This window comes from Prosopis cineraria, unplaced genomic scaffold, assembly GCF_029017545.1.
Source record: "Prosopis cineraria cultivar Desert tree isolate PC_DT_omini unplaced genomic scaffold, ASM2901754v1 PC7, whole genome shotgun sequence".
Lineage (NCBI taxonomy): Eukaryota > Viridiplantae > Streptophyta > Magnoliopsida > Fabales > Fabaceae > Prosopis > Prosopis cineraria.
In genome coordinates, this window is record NW_026555338.1 from 37,320,999 (window position 1) to 37,333,126 (window position 12,128).

The following is a 12,128-nucleotide window of genomic DNA, read 5'->3' on the forward strand; positions in this document are numbered from 1 at the left end:
ATAAAAAAATAAAATAAAGATGACATCAAATATATAAACATAAAGAAGAAAAATAAGTATATTAATCTTTATAAAAATATATAATAACAAATAATAAAAATAAAGCAATGAATGATTAATGAGACTTCATTAAATTAAATCACTAATCACATTATTATTTTCAAATGAACAAATTGATAAATGTAAAATCACTTTTTAATTACAAAAATGAAAGGAAAATAAAATAAAACAATAAAATATAATGTAATAAATATATAAACAATATAACTATGAATGTTAACAGAACAATAATATAAAATATAATTATATATAATATAAGAATATATCAATCTAACTAGAAGCTCATATCTTATTTCCAAAGCCTATTTGTGTTGATAACATGTTATAAAGTCTAGCTAATATGAAAAGAAGAATAAGACAACACAAGAAATGTGAGAGAAAACAATAGAGGGAAATACTTATTCACTTAAGTGCATATGCTTTAGACATAACCTATATATATAAGCCTCCAACTATTCAATTCATATCTTAATATTACAAACATATAAAGAAGCATATAATGGTATGTTATATAGCTTTTGAAAGTTATAAACTATTAAAAAAAATCCTTTTATGCCATTCATTAAGACATTAAAGATAAAGGAATCCTAAAAATTATGAGTTACGGATATCCATAACATAATAATAATAATAATAATAATAATAATAATAATAATAATAATAATAATAATAAATTTTTCTTAATCATTTTAAATCCCAGTCATTCTTTTTGTTTGTTTTTAAATAAGAATTGTATAAACATGTAGAGATAGATGTGCACATAGGTAAGGATGGGTAAGGCTCAGCCTTACCTAATACCTAACTCGAAAGATTAACGGGTTGTAAAATGTAGCATGCTATCCAACCTTACTTGTAAAAAGCTTTAACATTTTAGGTTGAGCACCATCGAGTTGCCTTGCCTTATGATAACACCTTATTTATAAAGGACTCATAATAAATCCACAAATATCTAATTTTTTTTAAATTAGAAGAGAAGCAACGATTTGGTGAAAACTAAAACCATAAAACAAATTAACTACATGTCCTTAACAAGATATATCAGGCACATAATTGCCACACATTTAGTCTCTAGTCTTGTGAATCTTAGGACACCACAATATCTATAAATATTTAAAATCCATAAATCTAAAATATAACATGATTAGCATCCATGCTCATAAATCCATATTGAACATACATGTTAAGACAGCACAATATCCATAATCCATAATTCAACCCAAAACAACATTGAACATCTAGAATCTATTAAAAACATTAAAACAACATATTTCAAAAATAACTTCTAACTCTAACAAGGCAACATATAAGTTTATAAAAGGGTGGAGCATATATAGGGAAAAAACAAAAAACAAATAGAAATTAACAAATCACATAAACAAACTAAAAACAAGTAAATGCAGCAAGAAATCTATTTGTAAATAAAACCCTTCAATCAACACTAGTAGTTGCACTCTCCCTTCTAAGCGTTGTGTCTAAAAAACAGCAATTACATTAATATAGATAATAAAGTAAGATGTGTGTGAGTGAGAGAGAATGATTAAACTTTAGATAAAAATATTACTTACAAGCTAAATGATATGTTCTATGTCATTAAAGTTATCAAACTCACAAAGCTTGTCAACAACTCAAAGAGAGATTGGCCACTTTGCAACCAATGTTGCCCACAAATTAGTGCTTTTGTCATTTTAAGAGATATAAAGCTCTTATAATGATCAACTACACATCTACTAATACTAGATATAGACTTAAAAGCCATTATAGAAACTAACATAGCCAATATATCTCATGCCATATGGGAGATAAGTTTATATTTCTCAAATTTTCCTCTCTACCATGATAGTATGTCAAACCTATAATGAGATGATGGGATCTCATCTCTTGAATCATTTGCAAGATATCCATCTAACTTACTTTGTGGATCCATTGAAGTTCTTTGTTTTAAAGATTCTAACCACATTGCACCCAGATCATCAATATGATCACCGTCATCAAGAGCGGGCTAATGAACTTGTAAATTCATTACTTGAATAGGTAGACCCTAATTTAGTAGAAACCCCTGCAAAGTACTCTTCAAGCAATTGATACAAACAAGTTTTAATCTTATCCTTTATAACTGCACATTCTTTAAGGTCAATAAAAAGGAGTTCAAACATGTGATTTATAGAAACTAATTTATATTGAGGTCTAAGATTACAACCATAATCAATAATAGATTCATATTTTCTGCTTGACCCTAATACTTATCAAACTTCATTTGCATGCTAAAGCTCATCTCTCTTAAAAAATTATTAGTGAATGTACAAATACAATCAAGCAACATGCAAAGGTAGACTTGACATTATCAGCATTGTCTCTTATGAAAAGTGGAGACTAATGGTAAGGAGAATGACTGGGAGCAACATGCGAAAGTAAGAGGGGAGAGAGGAGAATGATGGCGATGGTGGATGTGTGTGAGAAGAATGACAACAATCATAGCAATGACGAGAACAAATGAGGCATCAAGATTGAGGGGGGAGAGTATGGAGACTAAAGAGTAATGACTAGGGTTAGGAGAGTGTGGACACAAAAAGTTAACCTAAAAATAAAAAGTATAATCCTACCTTACTTTTTAGTAAGATTCAAAACCTTAAAGAATTTAAAATATCTGTAAAACATATATCTTTGGTAAGGTAGCATATCTTGCCCATTGCCTGAACATACCCAAATCATGTCAGGCTGCTTTTTTAAGGGTTAGGTCGGGCAAAATTTCATCAAGTTCGGGTAAGAATCTTAGGCAACTGAGCTCCATGAACACCTCTATGTAGAAATTGCTAGAGTTATGAAGTAGAGATATTTGATAATTATTAGAGTGATTTTTTTTTATATTCCTAAGTATTTTAAACATAAGATTTTGAATTTAAATCCAAATCTAAAAAAGTCCATTCAAAATGCTACTTGTATGTTTGATCTCATTAAAAAAGCCATGAGTTTCAAAACTACAACTTTTTCTATACATTGAAATTTAATAATTTTTGTTAAAGACCCATAAACAATTTTATATTGTCAGTTTAACCATTTTTCATAACAAATGAGATAGGTTAAAATATATTTTGATCCTTTTATTTTATATAAGATTTCATTTTAGTTGTTTAATTTTATAAAATATTTGTTCAGTCTTTTAACTCTAACGCTATTAATTTTAAATGATTATTTTGTACTAATTATTATTATTTTTAAAAAATCAAACTTTTGTTAATATATAAAAGTTTAATGTAAAAATTTATGGTGCTAGAGTTAAAGGAACTGAAATTATATTTTACAAAATTAAATAATTAAAATAAAATTTTATATAAAATTAAAAGAATAAGATATATTTTAAAGATTAAGTTATCCTGCTTCAAATAATTAAACTAAAAAAAGATTAGGATAAAAAATTGTTTTGCTGCTTATTTATTTACGCAATTCATAAATTGAAGGCAGTTGTCGCTGCTTTACCGGGGAGAGCGCTGAGGTTTGGTGATTCAGACCTGACGCGAACTGAAAGTCCACATCTTTAGCCAGTTGCGTCCCCTCCTCAGTGCTCATGGACGCACCAAAACCCTCCCAAGTTCGAGTCCTCATACGCCCTCCTCCTTCTCCCAACCCTCCCACCACTTCTTCTCCTTCTCTACCTCCACCTCGCCCTCTCCCCAACCCCATTCCCTCCTCAGATCATTCTTCCTCCTCTTCTGCAACACCTTCCTCCTCCTCCGCTGCTTCCCCATCACTACCTCGCTCTTCCGATGGTGTGGTGGTTGTTGGCTTCATTTCCCGAAGACCCGATGATTCCACCCAGCTCATTAACCGAGTTATCGACTTCAATGTGTTCGGCTCGGGCAATCTTGATAAACGATTATTCGTTGACGAAGAGGAAGCCAGAGACTGGTTTAAGTGGAGGAGAATTAGTTATTACCATGATGACGAAAAGGGGATATTATATTTGCAATTTTGTTCCACTAGGTGCCCGGCCATTGACGGCTTTTCTGAGCCGTCTTCGGGATTTGATTCCGTGGTGGAAGAGCACGAGTTCGGAGACCTCCAGGGAATGCTTTTTATGTTCTCTGTAAGTCAATCTTACATGGCATGTTCTTGGCTTTATAAGTCTGATTTTATCTAGGTATCATATGGATCTATTAAGATATCAGGAGCTCAGTCTTCGACTTTTGATTGGCGTTACTTAAGAGTATGATAACTAAAGTTCTGGAGTGTTGATTAAAGTTGTCACCTCAAGGAACTGACATGGATAACATATCAAACAACTTTTGAGGTTGGTGTTGATCTAAAATGTGATTAGGTGAAGAAGTTCATATGCATAGAAATTACGAGTCAAGAGGGTCTTACCCTAAATTTGATCTAGCAAGATCTGCGGAGTCAATCTCTTTTATGTAAAAAGGGATAAGCTGAGTCCAGTAAGATCGAATTTCAAAACATATCATTGCTCATCCACATAGATGCTATGTGGATGAGCAATTATATGTTTTTATATTAATCTAAATTTAAAATTACGGTTTGAAGCAAAAAAATCAAATTTTTGTGTCTGTCATATCTCACAATGCTTATTATAAAGAGGGGTGAACTCTAGAGTTGAATATACTGTATCACCAGAAAATACTTGATAAAAATAAAGTTGACGTAGGGTGGTTTCAGTCTCTCAGTTATTCTAACTATATGCAATTTGAAGATGCGAAAATGCTGCTGTGCAAAGAGTAAGAAGTCTCAAGTAGCAAAATCATGGAGGAATTAAGACCAGAAATAAATTGGGGATAAGCAAAGTAAATGCTTATGCTTATACTGAATCATCTCAACAGAATCAGGCTTAAGAATTATTTGATTTGACTGCAATAAGATGGTGATAACTCACTTGATTTATTTAGTTTCAAAGCTTACTGTACGAATAAATCTTGCTTATTCCTTATGTTGCCTGTCAACTTGTTTGTTATGAGGAAGTATTACAGAAGATCAGTTACAGAAAGAAGACACGATTGTCCTATTGGGTGTGATGGATTAGAAACTCTTTTCTTAGTATTTTAGGGTCTTAATATATAGCTCAGTGCATGTTAAGTGCTCTTTCAACAAGAAATTTGTATATACTAGGTGTAATTGACAACCTAGAAATGCAGGTTTGCCATGTTTTAATATATATTCAGGAGGGATCACACTTTGGTGCTAAGATTTTGAGTAACTTTCGTGTGCTACAAGCAGCCAAGCATGCTATGTTTCCAATTGTAAGATCCCAGACTACAACGAACATGTCCTCTAGGCCATATTCCTCATCATTTTCGCGACCCACCACTTCAGCAAACAATTCTTCTCCAGGTAGAGGTGGTGTTATTTCAAGCCGCAATGCCTCAACCATTTCTCTTATGTCTGGTCTAGGTTCTTATACTTCTTTGTTTCCAGGACAATGCATACCTGTTACATTGTTTGTTTTCATTGATGAATTCTCCAATTTACCAAATCCTAACAGTAATGGGGAGGACTCTTCAGATTCCTTCTCACTTAATCAGTCTTCTAATTTGAGTGGCGTAGCCAAGACAAACTTGCCTGCTAAAGGTTCTGGTTCAGTAGTTGTGCTGGCACGCCCTGCAAGTCGATCTGAAGGTGGATTCAGGAGAAAACTACAGTCTTCCCTTGAAGCTCAAATTCGATTTCTGATTAAGAAATGCCGTATACTATCAGGTTCTGAATCAAGTTATTCTAGCATGAGAACTGGAGGTAGTTCAACGTCTGCTCCTTTATTTTCACTTGATGCATCAAAGGCAGTTGTTTTGCTAGATCAATTTTCAAATCAAAGAGGTGAATCTCTTGAGTTTGCCACTGGGCTTGTTGAAGATTTCCTGAATGGGAAAACAAACTCTGATTCCCTGCTGCTGGAAAGCCATAGTCAAAGTGCTAGCAAAGAGGATATTATATCTGTGAAAGAGTTCATCTACAGGCAGTCTGATATTTTAAGAGGGAGAGGAGGGCTGGTTAATACCAATAGTGGCTCAGCTGCTGGTGTTGGTATGGTTGCTGTTGCAGCGGCTGCAGCGGCTGCCTCTGCTGCATCAGGGAAAACATTTACCACTCCTGATCTTCCAAATTTTGAAGTCTGGTTATCTTCCAGTCATCATATTTTGAGTAAAATTCTCTGTACAAAAGGCTGTTGCTTGGATGAATGTGAAACTATCAAAAGAAGAGCCCGTCCAAGGAACACGGTTTTACCCACAGCTGATGGATCTTCAAAGGTTACAGATCCTCTAGATGTCACATTATCTCGGTTGCATAGCGGTGAAGGGCTCATTACAAAGTTTTCAACTTCATGGTGCCAAAGTGCCATTCCAGCTGCAAAGGAGATTTATTTGAAAGATTTGCCTGATTGTTATCCTACTTCAAAACATGAAACCCATTTGCATAATGCTTTGACTGCATTTTACTCAATGGTCAAAGGACCTGCTGTGCAACATTTTGCAAAAACGTTAGAACAGGAATGCACTTTAATTTGGGAAAATGGGAGGCAATTATGTGATGCTGTTAGCTTAACAGGCAAGCCGTGCATGCACCAACGACATGGTGTTGAGACTGGTAATTCAGATTTATGTGATTCATTAAAGGCACATTCCAGTGGGTACTTTTTCCTTCGTGCCTGTGCTTGTGGCCGATCACGACAATTATGTCCTGATCCGTTTGACTTTGAATCGGCTGATGCTAGTTGCTTCTCTGACTGTGATAAGCTACTTCCTGCACTCAAACTTCCAGAAATCAGGGTCACACAGCCTATTCAGTCATCCTCTTGGAGTTTGCTTCGGATTGGGGATGCAAGATACTATGAACCTTCTAAAGGCTTATTTCAAAGTGGATTCTGTGCCACTCAAAAATTTCTTCTCAAATGGACTATATATCCAGAGAAACAGAAAGTGCCAAATGGTTCAACAGAGAGCATAGTTAAGCAAGGTTCTATGACGAGGCCGCCAATGGTTGAATTTATTCCAGATTCCAAGACAACTGGCATTGTACAGTCCTACCCCGCTATACAGAATGAAGTGGATGACCGAAAAACATCTTTGGATAATATCAAATCTGATGATAAAAAAATAAGTTTTGGTAGAGGTCTTCCCAATTTCAAAATGAGAAAACCTTTTTCTGAGGTCGTTGCTGGATCAGCTGCTGGTGATTCAGGATTTCCCCCTCTTCAGCAGAGGAAATTGCCAACATCAGGTTCTGATAAGGGTATGAATCAAAGTAGGACAAGTAGTCAGAGTATGGAACGTGTCAATGCAGCTGTTGATCATGAGGTGTCTCAGAAATCTTTAGATATGTCCCTTGTTCAGGGACCACTTGATAGCAATAATGCTAATAACTGCAGGGAAGGTGACCCCTTTTTGCAGATAGGTAGCAATGGAGTGCCTGTATATGTGAATGATAGTGAAAGAATAAAGTTTCATTCTTTTTTGAAGCATGTAATAATATATGTTGGATTTGAGCATGAATGCCCCCATGGGCATCGTTTCCTGTTAAATACAGAACATCTTGCTGAACTTGGATCTTCATACTCATTGTCTGAAGAATCTCATATAACTTCTGCTGAACCTGGACACAGCAGTCTGACAGATCATAGTAAAGTAAACAAGAATACTCGCTGGGGTAAAGCTCGTCAAAGCTTTGTGTCAGCAAATAAGGAAAGGGAGGTGGACAAATCATGTGAAATTATTTCTATTGGTGATTCAAGTTCAGATGGAGTAATGTATGCTTCCCATCCACAGAAGGAACAAAATATGACATCTGTTAGAGTGTTGGCTAAACCTTCTGATCTTCCAAAAGATCTTGGCGAGGATCTTGAAGCTATTAGCATGACTGATGGTGATCTTGCATTCTCCATGTTGAGTCGAAATTTGCCTGTCTACATGTTCTGTCCTCATTGCAGGCTTTCAAGGAACAAGAAGGTTCCACCAAAAGTTAAGTTCGCCAGCACTATCTCACAGCTTAAAAGGATTTTTCTGGTATGAGCTGCTGGTCTTATAAAAATGTTCTTTAAGTTTCAATTTACATTATTGAGTACTATAAATTAAGTTTTGCTGGAAAATGTACTAATTTCTGAGTTTGTGTTTGACTCATTCAGTTGGCTAGTGTTTATAAATCTACAGAACATGCAAATTTACTTATGCTGATAACATATTACATTTTTAGTTTGACATTTGAACTCTACTTTTTCACTCATATTGTTATGAAAATGACAATCAGATATTGCATTAGGTGTTCATTCATTGTTGTTTACATGTTATGGTTCATCAGTACTTTTAGTTATTATCAGATCAGTTACCTGATCTATTGATATTGCTGTAGGTGACAGCTGCATTTCCTGTGACATTAGTAACATGTCCCATTGTACAATTTGAGGCAAGTCCTTCTATTTTAATGTACATTTTCTTGAAGTTTGTATTATTACATGAAATTTCCCATTGTGGGGCTGCCGGCTATGAGGTTGGGCTATGAAACCCCTCTTGTATTGACCTTTCCATATAAACCTTGTGCAGCGTCTTCAGTTTTACAATGTGCACCACAAGTCTAACATGTGCAATATCAAAAACAGCTGAGCACCTAAAAACCATAAGTGTTTTGGGCAAATTGGGCCTCATTTGTGACTTAAGATAAACCATTTGGCAGGCTCTGAGAAGAGTGGACACTTCTGGTTGCCTTTGTCCTTCTTTCTTTTTCCTTCTTTCTCACCCTCAAGAGTGTGTTTTCTCTGTTTTGCACTGATAATTCCTGGATTTCTTTGTCTTTTTTTTTTAATCAAACAGAAACCCTAAATATTTGAATACTCCCTGGCTTCCTGCTCATTTAGATACCATATCTCGTGTCTTGACTCTTGAGTAACATATATTTTAAGATTTTCCTCATTTTCCCTTTCAATGTTTATGTCCTATCATGTTTCAGGCTCTAGTTAACAAGGAATTTAATTATTGGTTATTGACACCTAAGCTATTGGCATATCCACTTACTCTGTGATGGCAATATTCCTCTGCAAAATGCACAATGGCACCATGAGCCCGTGGTGCAAGGGCGCACTATACTATAGTCGACAATAATATACATTGCTTCTACCAATTTTAAGGAGTTTAGGTAGGTTATTCAGTTGTTCTTGTTTTAACTCGTGAAAGAATAAGTAACCAAGAATTCTTGCTTTTCTTGCTTTACCAGTGTGCACTGGTCCTTCATGAGAAATGGGTTCTTAAATTAGGAAGGGATATTTAGTTCTGGAACATTTAATAATGGATCTGGTTTTTACATGCTTACTTCTTCCAGCATTACTGTTAGAACTTTGCAATTATTTTAAAGTGGTTGTATTTTTTGTAATTCCGTCCACTATATGTATTTTCTCATTGTAGACATCATGCCTGCCTCCATCAGTCCCAGATCGTGAACAAAAATTGCAGTTTGGCCTTGGATGCCAAGTGGTTTTGCCACCACAGAGTTTCCTCACTCTTAAACTACCATTTGTATATGGTGTGCAACTGGAGGATGGAAGAAAGCATCCTCTTAAACCCTTTGAACAACAGCCAGAAATGACTGCGTGGATTACCAAGGGTTCAATACTGAAGATCTTGTCCAAGGGGACCAATGATGAGGGGTATCAAAAACACTAGAAGATTATTATCCTATTTTTGGTTAAACACCAGAAGATTATTTAATTTTAGAGTGGCTTTGCAAGAGTGAATTGGGCAAGGTTGTCAACAGCTTCTCCAAAACTCAGGTGAGCTTCGGTTACTTGTTATATGCTGAGAGTACTATCTCATCTTCTCGGTCAAAATATTGTTCGGTCTTTTAAATGCAAGAGCATGTAGTTCACATATAAATTTTTGGTAACTTGTCAGAAAATTGTTTGGTCTTCTGTAAAAGAATGATGAGAAATCCTTTATGCTTACATATTGTTTTGCCACAGACAGGGGCAAAGGGATGGATCTTGCTATTTTAGCTTTGTTAGAAATTGACCTGTTAAGATAAACTAGATTCTGTATCAGGCTGCTTTTATCTCTGAAGAATACAAAATGTCTGCTAATAGTAAAAAGTTATGTGCAGAATGATTTGATTTTTCTTTCCTCTTGAGATGATCAGTCATGATACTTGAAATCTTCCTTGTTTTTATTTCAATGCTGTCAGATTTTTGTTTTTTTTTTTGGGTGACTACGCATTTTTCTTCCTGCCAATCTTATTCCAATTCTTTTTAGTTTCATCTAGAAGAGGCTAGAGAGAAAGCAAGGAAGCACTGCATGGAAAAACTGTGACTTAAGCATTGCATTCATTCATTGGTTAAGTTGTAGCAGGCTTTGACAGCGTTTCTACAAGGTATTTGAATTCTTTATGCCTACTAATTCGCCTCTTAGTCTGATGCTGTTTTGGACGTTGTGGCTTCTCATAGCCTTGTGGGTGGTTTTCTAGCATGTTCCTCTGCCCTTTTATATATTGACTCATGGATATATGCATATGTCCAAGTATTGCTGTCTCGATTGATTTGGAAGATAATGTATTATCTTTAATGACCATCAATGTTGCAAAAGGAAATGACCATTTTTCTTGACTTAGTGGCGTAGTTCCAAAATAGGATGACTACGAAACAACGACATTGACATGATTCAGCACGTACCTTGGACTTAATGAAGAGTTGTCATCTCCATGATGATTTGCTTGATTCGTACTTTAAAGAAAGGCCATTTTAGTTATCTCATAATGATGCCTGCTATGCAGGAGAAAGGCCATTTTAGTTACCATAAATGTTCCCGTCTTCGCCATTAAATTTGTGCGCGCGTTTTTTTTTTTTTTTTTATTTAACTGCCATAGACTTGCTATGAAGGGGCAGTTTTCTTGCAGGAGAAAGGCCCTTCGTGATGACTGATGAGTGGATAGACGGCTTTGTCTAGTTTGAGGATGTCAGGAGCCAAGACCATGACTGGTGTGTTTAACATATGCAAGAAACTTGAGAAAAATAGACCGCATGAGAAACAGGGATCAGTGTCTTGCTGGGTCTGTATTCCTTGGTCAGTACGGCTGGATTGTTATGACCTTGAGTGGCGGTGATTTAAAGCAAAACGGACTCAGAATGGACTTTTTATGCAGAGCAACATGCCTCATGCTTTGGGCGACATCCTGTGATTAACAAGCATATTTCTGACATCTGAAACTAAATCCCAAACGGGTGGCCTGCTGCATTACCTCTTGGGTCGTCACAAGATTTAACGCTTCAACAAAAACGCAGTTAGAAACCTACCTATGTTACAGTTGGAGCCAGTGATCCCCTGTCCTCTCTGCTGACGCCGAGAAGCTCCATCATTCTCTCTGGTGTTTTCCACTGGCCAACTATCTACTGGTCGCCAACACTGTCCTATAGTTTATGGCCTACAGCATAAGTAACACAATGGAAAATAAGGAGTGAGAGGATATAAGGTGTATCATTTTGGCTAATTCCTGCGTGGAAGCTTCGATATAGTTTCCATAAAGATAGGTAAAGCATGATGTCTGAATCGTTACCCAAAAAAAAAAAAAAGTATGATGTCCGAATCCAATCTGGACGCAGAAAACCACAATTTCGAAACTTAAGAAAGCTAACAAATGCTTGTTGAAGTTTTGCTAAAGAAATATTCCTCATAACTACTGTCAATTTCTTCTAGGTTATTGCTTGGTAATGTTGCATGCTATGTTTATTGCTAGTCGGACTAAGCAGATCATCATGTCTGTCCATTCTACATGTATAGATCCTAACCTGATCAGTTAGCAAAGTAATTTGTATATTTTTTCTTCTGGGTACGAAAGGAATTTGCTTGATTTGTATCCAGGGAAAAATGCACCAAGTCAATGATACCATGAATGGACAATACTGGAATAATTGATCAAGAATTCACTTGTGAACAAATAGGATAATGAGAACACAGAGGTCACTTTCCTTTCTCACTTTCAGTCATCATCTAATTAAGAAAATATTCCAAACCTCATCAAACCATGCAAATAGATCTAATACGCAATAATGAAAACGATATATGACGGAGAATGTGTTGGCTATCATAAAGCTTCACCTT

The 12,128-nt window shown here is 35.6% G+C and overlaps 1 protein-coding gene across 5 annotated transcripts; it reads left to right on the top strand.

Annotated features, from left to right (window-relative positions):
- The first annotated feature begins 3,555 nt into the window (after positions 1-3,555).
- Positions 3,556-11,843, top strand: LOC129315695 (uncharacterized). 5 transcript variants are annotated; one of them, XM_054959630.1, is made up of 7 exons: positions 3,557-4,141; positions 5,199-5,394; positions 5,479-8,057; positions 8,401-8,454; positions 9,447-9,811; positions 10,287-10,404; positions 10,916-11,843. In XM_054959630.1, exons 1-5 carry the CDS (start codon positions 3,623-3,625, stop codon positions 9,702-9,704), a joined length of 3,606 nt encoding a protein of 1,201 aa, XP_054815605.1. In that variant the 5' UTR covers positions 3,557-3,622; the 3' UTR covers positions 9,705-9,811; positions 10,287-10,404; positions 10,916-11,843. The 5 variants fall into 5 exon arrangements, with proteins under 5 accessions (XP_054815606.1, XP_054815608.1, XP_054815607.1 ...); XM_054959629.1 differs by having other exon boundaries at positions 10,927-11,843; XM_054959631.1 differs by lacking the exon at positions 8,401-8,454 and having other exon boundaries at positions 3,556-4,141; positions 10,927-11,843.
- Positions 11,844-12,128: the final 285 nt, after the last annotated feature.

Excerpts from the sequence above, each read along its gene's own strand:
- LOC129315695 (XM_054959630.1), top strand. The coding sequence starts at position 3,623 with ATGGACGCACCAAAACCCTCCCAAGTTCGAGTCCTCATACGCCCTCCT. Across the intron at positions 4,142-5,198 it reads GAATGCTTTTTATGTTCTCT|GTTTGCCATGTTTTAATATA; the intron begins GTAAGTCAATCT and ends CTAGAAATGCAG. Across the intron at positions 5,395-5,478 it reads AGCAAACAATTCTTCTCCAG|GACAATGCATACCTGTTACA; the intron begins GTAGAGGTGGTG and ends CTTTGTTTCCAG.